The 15,924-nt window shown below is 35.1% G+C and overlaps 4 protein-coding genes across 4 annotated transcripts; 2 read left to right on the top strand and 2 right to left on the bottom strand.

Annotated features, from left to right (window-relative positions):
• The first annotated feature begins 408 nt into the window (after positions 1 to 408).
• On the top strand, positions 409 to 2,912 carry LOC126686116 (endo-1,3;1,4-beta-D-glucanase-like). Its single transcript, XM_050380148.2, has 7 exons — positions 409 to 683; positions 1,009 to 1,030; positions 1,680 to 1,806; positions 2,013 to 2,103; positions 2,188 to 2,277; positions 2,383 to 2,483; positions 2,645 to 2,912. The coding sequence occupies exons 1-7, from the start codon at positions 536 to 538 to the stop codon at positions 2,783 to 2,785; spliced, it is 720 nt and encodes a 239-aa protein (XP_050236105.1). The 5' UTR covers positions 409 to 535; the 3' UTR covers positions 2,786 to 2,912.
• A 133-nt stretch (positions 2,913 to 3,045) lies between these two features.
• LOC126686117 (sm-like protein LSM2) lies at positions 3,046 to 4,815 on the bottom strand. Its single transcript, XM_050380149.1, has 3 exons — positions 4,665 to 4,815; positions 4,389 to 4,547; positions 3,046 to 3,418 (listed from the first exon to the last, which is right to left on the bottom strand). The coding sequence occupies exons 1-3, from the start codon at positions 4,665 to 4,667 to the stop codon at positions 3,299 to 3,301; spliced, it is 282 nt and encodes a 93-aa protein (XP_050236106.1). The 5' UTR covers positions 4,668 to 4,815; the 3' UTR covers positions 3,046 to 3,298.
• A 1,886-nt stretch (positions 4,816 to 6,701) lies between these two features.
• LOC126686114 (BTB/POZ and MATH domain-containing protein 2-like) lies at positions 6,702 to 10,083 on the bottom strand. The gene is made up of 4 exons (XM_050380146.2): positions 9,491 to 10,083; positions 8,624 to 8,972; positions 8,191 to 8,467; positions 6,702 to 7,071 (listed from the first exon to the last, which is right to left on the bottom strand). Exons 1-4 carry the CDS (start codon positions 9,925 to 9,927, stop codon positions 6,893 to 6,895), a joined length of 1,242 nt encoding a protein of 413 aa, XP_050236103.1. The 5' UTR covers positions 9,928 to 10,083; the 3' UTR covers positions 6,702 to 6,892.
• A 1,500-nt stretch (positions 10,084 to 11,583) lies between these two features.
• On the top strand, positions 11,584 to 15,851 carry LOC126686405 (uncharacterized). The gene is made up of 5 exons (XM_050380444.2): positions 11,584 to 11,975; positions 12,885 to 13,065; positions 13,443 to 13,857; positions 14,891 to 14,965; positions 15,109 to 15,851. Exons 1-5 carry the CDS (start codon positions 11,889 to 11,891, stop codon positions 15,608 to 15,610), a joined length of 1,260 nt encoding a protein of 419 aa, XP_050236401.1. The 5' UTR covers positions 11,584 to 11,888; the 3' UTR covers positions 15,611 to 15,851.
• The last annotated feature ends 73 nt before the right edge of the window (positions 15,852 to 15,924 follow it).

Raw genomic sequence — 15,924 nt, 5'->3', positions numbered from 1 at the left:
TAAATATTATATATAATTATACGTAAAAATTAAAATTATACGTAATAATTTTTACTTATATATGTATTAGTTTATATATTTTATTTTTATATATGTATCTATACACACATATTATATTTATATATAAATATTTCAATAAATAAATTTATATTTATTTATACATATATAAATATTAATAAAAATAATATTATTATAAACTTCGGTTTTTCGGTCGGTTCGGTTAACCACTAGTTGAAACCAAACCAAAATCAAAAACCATACTTTTTTATAATTTGAAATCAAACCAATCTATTTTAATCATTTTAACCAAACCAAAATTAATTTCGGATTGGTTTGGATCGGATTAATGGTTTGGTTCGGTTTTTGCTCACCCCTCGCAGCCTAGGAGGCTGCCTCCACACAGTCAAGACGGCTAGTCGTTATCGAGTACTCTGACTGAAAATGTTTATTTTACTCTTACTTTTTCCATATCTGTGAAAGGCTGCAAGTTTCTAGCTATTTTCTCACATAACATTCTCTTTATCTTCCAAAAAAAATGTCAGGATCTCAGTGCTGCGAGAATCCACCAACACTGAGCTCTGGGTATGGAGCCGGGTCTATAACTGAAATTGGAGGTCTCAAAACATACATTACTGGACCTTCTGATTCCAATCGTTCAGTTGTTCTCATCTCTGATATTTTTGGTACACTCATCACTTTGTTATTTCACTTCAATGTGTAGTCTTTTGATTTGCTTTGTTAAAAATCAACTGTTTCTATTACTTATTAGTTATATGTATGCTGATGAGTGATGATGATGATGACTTTGTTTGATGTATTGAGTAGACTTTAATTACGTAGTAGTTTTGGTGCAAATATAGCACTAGTCTACTAAGAAACTTCTGGATCAAAGTGATAGGAAATTCAAAACTTTGGACCAAAAAGAAATAAGATATGCATAATTTATACCAACTATATTCTTGTCCCTTGTCTTATTATTATTTGATTCCTTGTCTTATCATTTTACAGGATATGAGGCACCAAACTTGCGGTATGTGTAGCACCTCTTCCTTTCCTCACAAAGTTGAATCTAATTGCAGATATTCTCAAGTTGGTTATATCAATTTTTGATACGATTTAACTCGATTATGCTGTACAACTTAGTTGGAGAATAACCTGAAAAACAGTAACAGTGAGAATGATTTCAGATACTGTTGCCTGAAAATCACTATGATTGGAGTATATGAATTTAAGTATTTTAAGTAGAATATAATGTGAAGATTAATCTGATATAGATGCGTGATCAAAGTATTTATAAACATTCTGGGAGTAAGGTTTGGATCTAACGTCGCACAAGCTAACCATGTTTCCTTGAAAATAAGAAAAGTGGGCATGATCTCTGATATCTAGCAAGAAATCATGGCTAGTGGGGTTGACCTGGTAGATAGGAGATCAAAAAGCTGGCGAGTTGGGAACTTCCGAGGTCCTTAATGGGGTCGGCGATCTAATAGACTGCTAACAGTTTTCATGTCCTGCCATTGTTAGTCAATATGCATGTGAGCAATATCTAGGCTAATGTCGCTTAGCTGCATTTTGGTTGGAGGAATGATGAAATAATTAAAGTTCGGAAGTTTGCATTAATATTTGACAGATCTTAATATGCCTCACTCAATGAGAACTAATCCATTTTTACTTTTCAGGAAGCTCGCTGATAAAGTTGCAGCTGCGGGATTCTATGTGGTGGTGCCTGACTTTTTCAAGGGAGACCCTTATGTACCTGAAAATGCTGACAGGCCAATACCAGTTTGGATAAAGTCCTATGGAACAGTTTGTTTCCAACTGTTCGCAAAGGAAATAAGATTTGTGCTAAACACGCGTCATTAAATTTTATGACTTGCCATTCTTTACAAAACTTCAACTAAAACTTTACTGTGTCTAATTATGCTGCATGACTCGGAAAAAATGGCATGAGTCATACAACACCCTGCTCCAACATTTTGTTGCTAAACGACTTAAATCGTATTTTCTGTTAGGATAAAGGTTATGAAGATGCAAAGCCGGTTATTGCTGCTTTAAAAAGTAAAGGCATATCAGCAATAGGAGCAGCAGGATTCTGCTGGGGTGGTGAGGTTTCTTTAAAAGTTTCTCCATTAAAATGTTTACTGGAAAGTACGTTTTATCTAACTTGAGAGTCTGGACACCTAGCAGCCAAGGTGGTTGTAGATCTATCAAAGTCCGATCACATTCAAGCTGCAGTGATTTTACATCCTGCCCTAGTCACCGTAGATGATATTAAAGGTAACTTTTGTCGATGCGTCCTGTTTAATATCCTTTTGCCGGAAATTATACGTTCCTGCTATAATAGCGATGGTCGTACTAAATGACTGAGTTTTTGCTTTTCAGAGATCAAGGCTCCAATTGCTGTCTTGGGAGCTGAATATGATCAGGTCGCCCCCCCTGCACTTCTCAAACAGTTTGAAGAAGTTCTATCTGCAAGGTCCGAGGTAAGAATATTATGTAACTCCGCAAATCTTGCATTTCTAAATGGCTTTGCAGTAGACAACAGTCTACTTCAAGGATATTCTCGTGTAGACTTTAGTACAGAAATGTGAATGCTAGATTTTGTCCATATAGTTATGAAGATCCCGTTAATAATTTCCGACAGATTAACGGCTATGTCAAGATATTTCCTGGTGCTCCACATGGATGGAGCGTCCGGTATGACGCAGAAGATGAAAGGGCGGTCAAAAGTGCTGAAGAAGCTCAAATAGATATGCTGGACTGGTTTGCTGAGTATGTCAAATGAAAGGATTGACGTCTATGGTTTTCCAAATCAATCTCAAATAGACTATAATCATGTACCATCCCAATACAATCTCTTAAACGTGTAACTGAACATGAATGAGTATTATAAATAAACTTTTGATTGTTAATTCATTATGTAGACAAGAGTGATAACAGCGGAAAATGAGGGAAACAGAAATTTGTAAGATTTAGCAAAATTTAAATAGGATAAAATAATGTAAGAATTAAGAAAATCACATTGCCATATGCACCAAAGAGAGATGAGAAACAAAGTTATAAGTTTCTTTTGACATGCATACAAATCGACAATAGTTTTACACAAGCATGCAAATTGCTCGTATTGAGCAAGTTACACGGCCAATTTCCGGGTCAATAGAATTGCCGTAACATTCTTCAGCCTTCGACAGCAGTAGCCAAGACAAACATATGGCAACTAAACTGTCAATATATTTGCTTAAACTAAACCCAATTACATTAAATATCCATACAAAAACATGTAACAGTTAAACAGAGATCAGCCACCCCGAGCTTCTCTTCTTGTTGCATCATGAAGCAGATCAATATCAACACCCTCTGGAGGCAATTGAACATATCTAACCACAGAACCCCTGATGAAACAGTTCCTGACAGAAAGCTGCCATTGGATAAAAACATATTAGTTAAAACCTATCTAAATCATGCGGAAAAGGAATGGAGGAGGGAGAGTGTGAAAGGAATAGGATGATGAGGCTATACCGGAAATACTATATAAATGAAGAAATACAACTACAGCCATAAGAATGTTCATCTTATGTGCAAATAGTTTGTTGACACTAACAATCAGGTCAATAAATAACATAAGCAATTGATAAAATATCTCAAAAAACATATTTATGTAACTCATTCATTGAGTTGAGCTCAGCATCATCATTCAAAACAGTAGACAAAATTCATGTCCGCCATTTAACTCAGTTACTTGAAAGTCCAATATAAACTCAGATTCAGATCTAATTTCATGATCTCCAACTCAATAAAAACCAACATTCTTGTCATGTAAGAATACCATCATTGTTAAGTCATATTCATGTAAACAATGCATGCATTTGAATCAAGCACAAACACGGGCATGACAAGTTGATTCCTTCGAACAAAGATTCAGCTAACAGGAGGATTCATTGTTTGGAAAGTCATGACACAACCCTGGAGGATAAATCACATTCTGTGCCCCCTTATGTTAATAACAATAATATTATCCAAATGCTGCTAATTATATAAACCCGCAGAACAGTTGTGAAACACGTTTTGAAGTGCTCCAGGTTAACGTATAGGAGTGCATTTGAAATTTCAATTTTACAATCAAGAATAAATGATTAAGAAATTAGTAAATAAACCCTAAAATTCCACAGAATCGCAGAGACACATGCCACCTAGAAACACAAATCACATACCAATCCGAGCTTAAAAAAAAAAATCGTTGGGGGCATGCATACAACAAAATGTGGACATCACAAAACCTAATCAACATTATAAAAATCCCCACCATAGAAAAACCCTAAACCCTAATCACACAGATAGCATATTCAAAGAAAACATAAAAATTATATGACAAAAATAACAAAAATTACCATGTGAGGATACTTGTCTTGATCGACGACTCGAGTGTTTTCGAGCTTAATATTGAGATACTGATCCACAGAGTGGAGAGTCCCTCTTATTGCCAAGTCATTCTTCAATTCTACTGTAACTTCCCTCCCTACCAAATCCTTGAAATATGAAAAGAACAGCTGCCATTTTCCCCAAATTTAATCAGATTTACATTAACATTCATTTGAATTATTAATCAATTGAATAAAACCACGCAAACATCAAAGAAAACAAAAATTAGGGAAGAAAAAATATACCATGATTAACAGAGACGGTGGCTTTCACTGTGTTTTTTTGCCTTTGAATCTTCAATTAGCTAAGACTGCAACAGTTGTTGTGAATGAGAGTGAAGCCCAGAAGTAAACCGGGGAAGGTGATGTTATTTGGAGCCTCGATTTCAAAACACCTAAAATTTGTGGTGCTGTTTACCAATTTACCCTTATGTGCTCTCTAATTTTGATAAGAACAAAGGATCAGTTTACCTCCCCAACTTGTCGGATTATACAACACAAACTGTTGCGACATGTCATTCGTGCAATAAACCAACTGTATTTTAGCCATGTGAAAAATTAAATTATAAAAAAATAAATAATAATTAAAAGATTTTCTATTACAAATGCCCATTGGCTTGATGTAAAAATGACGTGGCGCGCATGAGATAGACCCTCGAACTTGTCACACAACTTGTCCAAACAGGCTCAAAAATTCCCCTTTCCACTCTCATCTCAGAGAGTGAGACACACTATACGATATTTGATGGTAATTTTTTTTATCAAGATGGTATTTTATGGTTAAAGAATTTAAAATAATCATAAATATTTTTTAATTTTATAAATTAACACATAATAATTTAATTCTTATAATTTTAAAAATTCTATATACCAAATTAACTCTCATGGTTTGTATTTTTTGCAGAAAAATAATTTTTTTTTATCTTTTTCTATTTTCAGGCAAGGAGGAGCTCCTCTTCGTCTGAGAAAAGGAGTTGTTGCTCCAGTAATAAGCAGCAGTCCTTACTGAGGAACAAAAGAACAGACTTGTGGGTATTTTCTTGAAGAAGAACAGATTGAGGTAGTTCCTCCTCGTCTGAGAAGAGAAGCTGGTGTTCGGTGATAAGCAACGGTCCTTGTTGAAGAGCAGAAGAACAGACCGAGGTGCAACAACTCCTCTTCTCATGCGAAGATAAGCATCTTTATGCCTTTTTTTTTAAAAAAAAAAGTTAAAAAAATTCCCTAATTTAATTAGAGTTTAATTATGATTAATTAGAGTAAATTGTGAATTTTATAAAACTCACTTTCCAATTAAGGTGTCACGTTGGCATAGTGGGGTTTTGAGCCGGTTTGGACAAGTTCATAATACGGGTTTCCAACTTTTAACTTTTTAAAAATTCTGTGACAAGTGAGGGGCACGGGTAAAGTGATAATTTGTTCATTTTGTTAAACACCTCGTCTTGCATCATTTTTTAAAGGATCTAAAAAACTATTTATTCTCTCAACTTGTAAGTAATGAATAATTAACACATAAATTAATTTTGTGTAAAATCAACCATCAACGATTTCTTATTGATTTTTTTCTTTTGGAAAAGATTTTTTATTGGTTTAAAATTATAAACTCGAATTGAAACTTACGTACTCCACGTGCAAGTTCAAATCGTTCCACAACCATTCTCCCTTACCACTTATCTAAAAACTCCACGTGCAAGAAAAGGAAAAAAAACTCAGTTAGCATCAAATTTTATATTTCCTAAAAATTTAAAGCGAATTGATCGAGTTTCCAAACTAAACTAACCAAATTATTTTAATATTTAACCAAAATTAAAAAAATCCACAAAATAAATAAAACGGATAGAAAATTAAAATTTTAAAATCAAATTAAATAATCAAATATACATACTTATTTTATACCAACCTAAGAGATAAAAATTGACTACTCTTTGGCAAAATAAATTCAGTCAAAATCAATTTATATATGAAACAAAAATAATTAAAAAAAAATTATCAACCAGATTTCAGAAATCCAAAATCAATCCAATCGAATAAAAATTTATTCCTAACAAATTAAATTGACCAAAAATTAAAATTTAAAAGCAGCTTCAAAGGCTTGACCTAAGCTTGGTAACTAAGTCCTAGAAGTCTCTGAAATTTCAAATTAATCAAACCCAAGTGCCATCACTAATTTGCAGATTGAATCTTTTAAACAAATATCAGATGAATGCTCCAGCACTTTTGGTAGATTTGAATGAAATTGGTCTTCAATGCAGAGATTCCACAAGCACATTTCCATTATCCAACAAATGAGAAGAAAGAAAACTATTAAAAGAAAAGAAAGAAAACTGTTTAGGCTACAAATGGACACAGAAGCTGAATGAACAATTTCAGAATTTCATACAAATTACTTCGAAAATCTTCTACTCCTACAAGGCTACAGCTTGTTAATTCATATTTAGTTCAGCAACGAAGATAATGCAGGAAAAGAGTAATTCCTCTTATAGCCTTTGCTTCACCCGTCTCCCGTTGAGATCACCTCCGTCGAGAATAGCATCATTCCCGTGCCTACTTACAATTACAGGGTGCTCGCTCACCCTAGCCACATACTCCAATAGTTCAGAAAGTACCGAGGGGCAGCTTGCTTTTAGATATTCAAAACCATCCGTGTGCATCACCGCTGAAAGAAAGAAAACAAATTCCATGTAAGATCGTACAAAAGCAATGATAGATATAAATATACTTTAGAGGATTACACCCTTTAACAGATTAGGTATACTTTCCACAGGTAAAGGAATTTCACATATAATATAGGAAGACAAGCCATGCTAGTAAAAACATCATACACACAAAATGTGAACCCAAGAAAGATCTGAACCAGCCTTTAGTGAATGATACTATTACTAGTGGGAGTAGATCCGCACTCAAGTAGTGCTAGTTGAGTTTAGATATCAAAATCTTACAGGCGATTATCAAGACTTATCATCATCTACGTGGCCTCACTCCCATCTCGGTCTCTTTATCACTCCTCCTTTCTTGGTAAAATGTGTCTTTCTTGCGTTTTGTGACTCCCCCTCCCTCTAACCAGTCCTTGAGGATCCACACAGAGAGATTTATTTCCACTGCAAGGACCTCTGCCTACAACTCTTTGATTGGTTTGATAAAAGGACAAGTACCATATAATATGTATCTAATTGAATCCCAAGATAAATTTTGAAAAATAATATTCATTATGATAAAATTCTAAAGGGAAAGGAACATTGTTGAACATTTATAGTGAATTAACTGAACTGTCTAGTTCTGAAAAAGAATAAAAAAAAAACTTAAGCATATATAAAACCAAAAAACTGAACTAAACAATTCAGTTTATTCACTGTAAATGTTCATTAAGTTTTGGATTCTGTAATTGTAAGTAGTAACACCTAAATCTGGGAACCTTGATGGCCAAAAAGGAGAACGAAGCCCACAGAAAAAATTGGCCGTCAAGTCAGTCTTAACTCTTAACCTTCATATTTTTTCCTTTTGCACCTCCTCATGATTATATAAGATTGTCTAAGAACTCGTAGGTAAAGCTCACAATCATTATCAAAGGGAGGGGTCTTTTTGAAAAGGAGAAGTCAGCCAAAGCAGTGCCCTATAGCAAGCTAATTTCCCTACCAGACACTGTCTGCTTTCCATACAGGTTATAGAGTCGATTTACAGAAAATCTCAATATAGCATGTATAGCAATTTGGCATCAAAATCATGTTTCCAATCTCATGCATATTAAAGAACCAAGCATTTGAAAGAAATTGCTAACCTCTAAGATTTTCAGGCATTGCAACGAACTTGAGACACACAGCTTTTAGCTGCAAGCAATGGTGCTGCTCTGCCAAGGCTAAGGTAGTTGCCACAGTGTTTATAGCCACATCCTCACACAGGCTGGCCTCACAAAGCAATCTGAGCCTATCCAAACCATACCTATCAGCTGCTGCAAGCAAATGCTGGCACATTAAAGTAGATGCGCACTTTGCATTCAAACAAGAGAGTTCTTCCAGATCAGGTAGTGAATCCCAGTACATGAAATGAAGTAATGCCTGCATGGTAAAAAAGGCAAAATCCAAACATTAGCTGATTCAACTTAGTTAACTCAAAACAAAACAGTACAGAAGAAAAACACTTAAGGTCCAGCCAAAAATCTGACTGAAAAATCTATTATCATAATGCAAAGAGAAGATGTATATGTATGGCACCTTAAAAACTGGGGATTCCATGTCTTCAACTTTTATTAGCCGAGTATTTTGATCCTTCATAGGACCAAAAAGTTGCGCCATAAACACAGGTGATCGAGCAGCAAGTACAAGTTTATGAGCAGCAAAAACTTCTCCATCAACTTCAAAATTTACATCAGTCCCCCTACCGCTTTCCAGTAATTGGCCAAAATGCTGAGCAATGCTAGAAGGTGGTACTGCTATAGTATAAGTTCTTGGCCCCTCTGTGCGCGACCTAACAACACCTACACTACAGTGTACTTGAAGGCAATCATCTTTAAGGTAGTCTGATGACTCTAGAAGACTTCTTCTAAAAAACCGTTTGTATCCCCTGAAAAATACAGAATTTAATCCCGTCACATAAGCATTTAATTCCACCACAAAAGAACAAAATTACTAAAAAAATGGAAAGGCCGTAATAACCAGCAAGTAACAAGGAACATACAACCGTTTCCATAATACAATAACATACAATTGGCTACTTAATCATTATATGAGCTAAATAATCATGTATCAAGCTTTTAAAAAGTTAATGTAAATTATGTTCGATCCTGGTTCAATTAGTCATTAAAGTAATGGTGTATGATAGTGTACTGTGCATCCTCTTAAAATAAAATCAGACTCAGCAACAAAAACAAATTACCCTTAACAAATTGCCAAAAAACAAAGCCACCACACCAGATCACATCCTAACACAAAATTCTCAAATCAAACACAAAAAAATCAACTCAATAATTATGTAAATCACATTCTAAACAACACAAAGAACTCCAAAACCCCACATAACCAAACAACTCAATCATCAACAAAAATTAAATCAAATAATTAAGAAAATCACAGCTCTCTTACCACATGCTACCGCGATATCGAAGCGTGTAAGGCCCAGTTTCAAGCGACCTACCAAAATGGCTATGAACCTTATGCCTCTCCTTCCCACTCTGATCCAAAAGAGTCAATTCGAAAAGCGCCTTAACATCCGTCCCTTCACTAGCCAAAGCTATAAACAGAGACACATACGTAGCATTATCCTCCGCACTTTTACCATCTGGGTAAAAATAAATCGCCCATGAATAACCCCCAACATTAAACGTATCCGACGCTATATATTTCCCGACCCCTAATCCCTTCGATAACGAATACCCCGTTATCTTAAACTGGTGAGACCCGTTTACGGTGTCGGTTATCGACGTCGACGAAGTCGTTACATTTAACGGGGGCGACGAGGAGGAGGAGGGGGACGATGACAGCGTCGAGGGCTTTGACGTTTCTCTTAAAATCCTTCCCATACCCCGAGAGAGAGAGACTCAATGTTTGTGGGAGATGGGATTTGATTTTCTCGGGAAAGTGAGGGAAAGGAATTTTCTAGGGTTTGAAGCGATTTATTGATCAGGTTTTGTAAAATAAAATGGAGAGAAGAATTGGGGAGTTTTTATAATAAAATAATGCGTGTGGTTGTAACCGACTCGCGGGTTCTGGTAAAAGACAACTGTGGGAGATAAGGTTGTTTTGGTAATTTTGTGTGAAGTCTTTGGTGGTCAAAGGCTAGTGTATTTATTTTATGTGATGAGGAGTTTGGTGATGTGGCTTTAAGAGGTTTAATGAGTTAATGCAATGAACAATTTATATTAATTGCAATTTAAGTTTAAATGTATAAATGGTCATTTTGACCATCTATATTATTCATTCTTGTAATTAAACTCCCATTATTACCATTGTATAATTGTACAATGGCGTTACCTAACTAAGAATTTCACATCTAAAAATTCATAAATGCTTCCATATATTGTAAAAAAAAAACTTTTGTCAACGAGTTATAATCGAAATAGTATAAACGCCAGACATTATTTCATTAAGATTGTGGATTCAAATATTTTCACAGGCTTCAAAAGTTTTCTTTTTCGGTGATGAAAAAAACAGCAGGAGGAGAGGAGTTTTGACTGCAAAATGTAGTAGGTGGGAGGAGTTGATGTTTGCCTTTGGCTGAAATCATCCTCTCTTTCTGTTTGTATATTTAGGCACCGTTTGGATTGATGGATTTTAAACGATGGATTTTAAACAATCCATGGATTTGGACAAAATCTATCGTTTGCCTAGAAAAAAATTAATAGAATCCATAGATTTATATATTCTCTCATTTTCTACAATCCATCATTTTTGAGGGTTTTGATTTCCCACCTACTAGGTGGGAAAGTCCAAATCCACCATTTTTTATAGATGATGGATTGTTATACTATTTATTATTTTCCATAAATAATATTAAAAATCCATTGATTTCTTATTCAATCCAAACGATGGAATTTTAAAATTTATGGATTTAAATTCCATTAATTTAAAATCCATCGATTTTGCTAAAATTCAGGGATTTTAAAAACCCTCAATCCAAACGGTTTTTTTAAATAAATCAGCGTGTCATGAAAATTTATACATAATTTTAATGTGTTTCAAATATTTAAAATTTTTTATTATAAGTTTGACCATTAATTTTACTATTATTATAGTAAAAAAAAATTAGCTGTTATTATAAACGATAACCCGCTTAGCCTTGACTAATTCGGATCCGACCTGCGTCGCGCATCTGGCATGTTGGGTGAGTCTGCCAATGGAAATTTTCTGCATTCACAAGACTCGAACCCGATATCTTGCTTAAACGATAATAAACCGCTTATCACTTGTACCAAACCGCATTGGTTTATTTTTTGATCAAGACTCAAGAGTCTAAGAACTTCCTCTCCAAGATCTAAACCAATCAAACGAATCCAATTAATAAAAAGAAAACAATATGCATACCCCACCAAACCATTTCTCAGCCAGCCCAATAAGACCATCACTTTATACATCACAACCGTTCAATATTACACCCACCAAAACCAACGGCTATCAACAATCTCCGAAATTACGTAGATAAGTATAATGTCGGACAAAATCCAAGAGCATAATAGATTGAAAAACTAGCAAACAATTTTACTCTTTGTCTCTTTCAGGGTCCCAACCTGGATTCTCAAGGCAGTCTCTGCCACAGATCCTGTGCTTGGAGAGTTCTGGAACAAACAATTGGGTACCATTAATTTGATAAAAAGATTTTTATTTTTTTGGTTTACCACTCAAATTAAAGTTCAAGATTTTTGGATTTTGATGTTGTAGTTGTGGATTGATAAGTTTATGGTGAGTGTTTGAGTAAAGGGTTAAGAGATTTCAGCATCAGAAAGTTTAATTTCTGAGCTGGGCTCTTCTTAATTCTTCTTTGGTGATGGTTAATCTTTGTTTAATGGCTTCTCATGGCTGCCCCCCTGGTAATGGATTAGTCTTTGTTCAAGAACATAGCCGAGTCTTTAAGGTGAAGTTTCGAGCTTTTTGTTTAGATTTTGATATTAACTGTGGAGTTCTGTTTTTGTATGATGTGGTTGTGCTTTGGGTTTTTGAGTCTTTTGTTTAAGTCAATAGTTCCACATAGAATCTCGGTAGCATGAACACTTCGTTCAATTGATGTTTTCCGTTTCGGAAACGTGTCGGAAACTTGGCGTTTTGGAGAAGAAAATTCAATTTTAACATAGGAAACCTTAAAATAACACCGTTTTGCCGGGTCCAAGTGTCCCGTTTTCCCGTGTCTATGTCCGTCCTAGCTAGCATAGGACCAACTGCAATTTCATGTACAATTCTGCAGATTCATATTTTGGTAACTTTTAGGCTGTTTTTCTAACCATGGACTAACTGGTTATGATTATGGTTTTTCGAATTTAAGATTTTTAACGATGAAGATGTAATTGTCACTGTTCCAATTGAAAAAAAAGATCAATCTGCCTATGGATGGCAGATGGATTTTCCTTTTCCAATTTTTAAGAGTGTTGTCAAGTGCACAAGCAAGAGTCTCGGCCTGCAGCAAAAAAGTTGCAGGAACGTCTTGAGTTGATCTACCAGGCTTGACCATATATGGTTGAATGATCTTTCTGTTTACTGCTAATGTTGGTTGCATTCTGAAATGGTTTTGTTGATGTCTGTTAATATGGTAGTGCGGCTTGTGGTTTTGATTCTTGACTTGTGATGTAAATAGTGGTTAATTTCTTCATGCTGTAGTTGTTGCTTTTGTTAAAGCTTAATTCATGTGCTATGTTTGAGATATCTTACTTAGTCTTTCCCCTTAATTTGAAGAAAAGCAGAAGCTCGTTAAGATTAGATTTTGTAGTTAAAGGTTCCGAGTCTTGTGCACGGTTGATGAATTAATGAAATTGATCTTTGAATTGTGCAGGGCTGCCCTCCCTATTTTCTGAGTCAGGGAGCAAGACATGAGATAAATGAAATGCAATCAATTACTTTGGGGTCACATCAACATGAGGAGTCATGGAGACCCATGAGCGAATTGAATGACCGCACTCATTTTTCCAAGATTGACTCACCAATCCAATGGCCTGCGCTTATTGATGTGCAAGGTTTGAAACGTATATATTTGATACTGCTTAATCGACAGGCTTTTTAGCAAAAAGGAATAGTAGACCTTGTAAAATGATTAGTTGATTAAACTTTTGATTTTGCCAATGATGAATAAAAACTGGATTTAAATCCTAGGCGGATCTAGGTAATGTTGTTGGTTAATCAAAATGTTGTCAATTATCTATTTTTTCTGGAATGGAAGAGTATGGGCACTAACTATGTTAAGCTCGGAATGTTGTTGCAATCAATAGGATTATGTTGCCTGATGACTTAAGCTATCAACTCCCTATTTTTTTTGTTTATAAGATGAATAACATTCAGTTATGCTTTTGCACAATATTTGTTTTTCATACTTGTGTCATTATTTTGCTGGCAGACAATTGCCCAGATTCAGAACTCTTTAGCTATGGAATAGCTGAACAATGTACAAAACGTGAGAAGATCTTAAAGTTTCTGACATCTGGATCAAATGAAATAGAAAATGGTGGATTAGATTTATCATTACTGTCCGACTTGATGGATCTTCAGTCATTGACAGCGGATGTACATCAGCAGCCTTACTCTCATCTTATATATCCAAATGAAAAGTTTGATTTCCCAAAGCCTTTAGTAGACTTTGTGGGAGATATGGCTCGTAATTCTAAGATTACAGTTCAACCAGATGGTCAAGTGATGTTTTCTGGCAGTGGGGCAGAAATAAGGGATATGCTCTCTATTGTTGCCGAGTTTTATTTGTCGAAGACCTCAACTAAGCAGATGAAGCAGTCGATGCTGGTTCCCCATTTTATCTGGTATGTTTAATAAGATCTGCTCAAGCAAGGCATATGCTGCTTGAGTTAAAATACTTTTTTGTTCAATTCTCTTTTTTTTACGACAAATATTCTCATGTTTTCTTATATTCTTTTGGCTCATTTATTTATGCTATGCATTATTTCGAGGATTCAGTTTCCTTGGTTAGCAATTATCTCAGGAATTTAGAAATTTACAATGAAAAAGCATTAGTAAGAAATTCCTAAAAGCAGTGTACTCTTTGAAAGTTAACAAAGCTGTCAGTATTAATAAACGAACCATGAAAGTAAATGGAACTCCAAAAGCTAGGTGTTAATGAGTTGACCTTGAGTGTGAGTGCATGGCCGATTTCTTATGCTGCATATTTCCTAATTTTGTGTTTGTTTATAGGGTGAATTGCAAATAAATTCATGATCTTTACATAAAGTTGTAATTTTATGACGTCCAAGCTGCTAATTTTATTCACCACCAATCCTTCTATTTGCAATTATATCACCGATTCAAATTCCATCGGTTTTCAACTGATGTGGAATGCATGTCCTTTTGTTGTGTCCAACGGTAGCCACGTCAGCTGAAAATCACCGAATTTCGGAAGGGTGATAGAATTGCAAAAACACTTTAATTGGTGAATGAACTTTTACAACTTTAAAAGGACATGATAGAATTGCAATTTCATGTAAATATGGTGAATTTATTTGCATTCAACCCTTGTTTATATTACCATTATAAATTCCTCTGTCCATCATTTTCTCAAAGAACTCGGTTAAAGTGAAGCGCGAACTTGCCCAATTTGTTACAGTTATGGACTGTAGATAATCTTAATGCAATTGACTCTGAGTTTTGATATCCAATTCTTTTATTATTTCTCATTTATCATTATCATGAAGTCGGAGAGGCATAAATTAATTATCCAACATTATTTTGCTGGAATTTATCCACATGTTGCAATTATGATTTGCCATTGCGAATAATTTTTTCTTGATGCCTACCCATTCTATTACTAAACTATCTCATCTCTTTTAATTTGACTGACAGGCCTCGTGTAATCGAAGCGCAAGTGAATGTTCATAGTTCTATGAATGTGAAAAATGTGGTAACACCTTTGAAGAGGTATCCTACTATCATAAATCTATCTTTCGCTAAATTTTATTTATATTTACTCTATATCATTTTCTCGATAGTCCGTAATACATATTTGAAAAATATTAAAGTCAACACTCTTATTTTGCTTTTTTTTTTCCAACTCCGATCAGTCCTAAGAGGTCAAAGCTGAAGCAGTCAACAAAGAAGAAGAGTTGCAGGAAAGGCAATAAAGAGAGGGATCTGTACCAAAGAAACTACTTCCACGCATGCGAGAGCCTTCTATCTTTAATGATGGATAAGAAGCGAAATGGAAAAACCGCAATCCTTTCTCTAAAGAAATCCGGCCCTGAACTACCCTTGCTGCTGACCCAATTCTCCGCTGGCATTGCTGGAACCGGTGTTGCTGTTCTCTTTTCTGTTGTCTGCAAAGTAGCCTGTGGGAGGGTACCATTATGTGGAACTAGACTCTTCAGCACTGGATTGGGATTTGGATTGGTTTGGCTCTCATGGGCGGTGAATAAACTGAGGGATACAATTGTCTATAACTGCAAGAATGCAAACAAAGTAGGTTTCAAGGACGAGGAAATGCTGAAGACCATCAACAAAAGTTTGAAAGACGTATATTTTCGAGCTGCAACACTGGTGGTGGTAGCAGCTCTGAGGCTGGCATGAGCATAGATAGCTAAACCAGCAGTTCAGATGATTGTTGTAATTGTAAATGCTGTAGATTAAGGCATGTTAAAAGAGAGGGTTTGATCTGTATTGCTCTTGGAAATATGTCTAGGACTGATTGGCTCAAGTCGAAATTACCTGGTAAGAGATGAAAGACTTTGCCTTTGTTTATCTGCTGTTGAAGGGTATTGTTTGATATGAGCCAAAGAATACTTATATATATACACCCACCATTTTTGCATGGAAGAAGCAATTCAAGGGCAACTTTGTGAAAAGAATAAAAGGTATTAACAATATATAATTGTTAATGCAGT

This window comes from Mercurialis annua, linkage group LG6, assembly GCF_937616625.2.
Source record: "Mercurialis annua linkage group LG6, ddMerAnnu1.2, whole genome shotgun sequence".
NCBI lineage: Eukaryota > Viridiplantae > Streptophyta > Magnoliopsida > Malpighiales > Euphorbiaceae > Mercurialis > Mercurialis annua.
The sequence above is the reverse complement of the archived record's forward strand: the minus strand, read 5'-3'. Positions and strand labels throughout refer to the sequence as shown.

Excerpts from the sequence above, each read along its gene's own strand:
- LOC126686117 (XM_050380149.1), bottom strand. Across the intron at positions 3,419-4,388 it reads AAGACAAGTATCCTCACATG|CTTTCTGTCAGGAACTGTTT; the intron begins GTAATTTTTGTT and ends ATCCAATGGCAG.
- LOC126686405 (XM_050380444.2), top strand. The coding sequence starts at position 11,889 with ATGGTTAATCTTTGTTTAATGGCTTCTCATGGCTGCCCCCCTGGTAAT. Across the intron at positions 11,976-12,884 it reads AACATAGCCGAGTCTTTAAG|GGCTGCCCTCCCTATTTTCT; the intron begins GTGAAGTTTCGA and ends TGAATTGTGCAG. Across the intron at positions 13,858-14,890 it reads CTGGTTCCCCATTTTATCTG|GCCTCGTGTAATCGAAGCGC; the intron begins GTATGTTTAATA and ends TTTGACTGACAG.
- LOC126686114 (XM_050380146.2), bottom strand. The coding sequence starts at position 9,927 with ATGGGAAGGATTTTAAGAGAAACGTCAAAGCCCTCGACGCTGTCATCG. Across the intron at positions 8,468-8,623 it reads TGGAATCCCCAGTTTTTAAG|GCATTACTTCATTTCATGTA; the intron begins GTGCCATACATA and ends TTTACCATGCAG. Across the intron at positions 7,072-8,190 it reads AATGCCTGAAAATCTTAGAG|CGGTGATGCACACGGATGGT; the intron begins GTTAGCAATTTC and ends TCTTTCTTTCAG.
- LOC126686116 (XM_050380148.2), top strand. The coding sequence starts at position 536 with ATGTCAGGATCTCAGTGCTGCGAGAATCCACCAACACTGAGCTCTGGG. Across the intron at positions 684-1,008 it reads TCTCATCTCTGATATTTTTG|GATATGAGGCACCAAACTTG; the intron begins GTACACTCATCA and ends ATCATTTTACAG. Across the intron at positions 2,484-2,644 it reads TTCTATCTGCAAGGTCCGAG|ATTAACGGCTATGTCAAGAT; the intron begins GTAAGAATATTA and ends AATTTCCGACAG.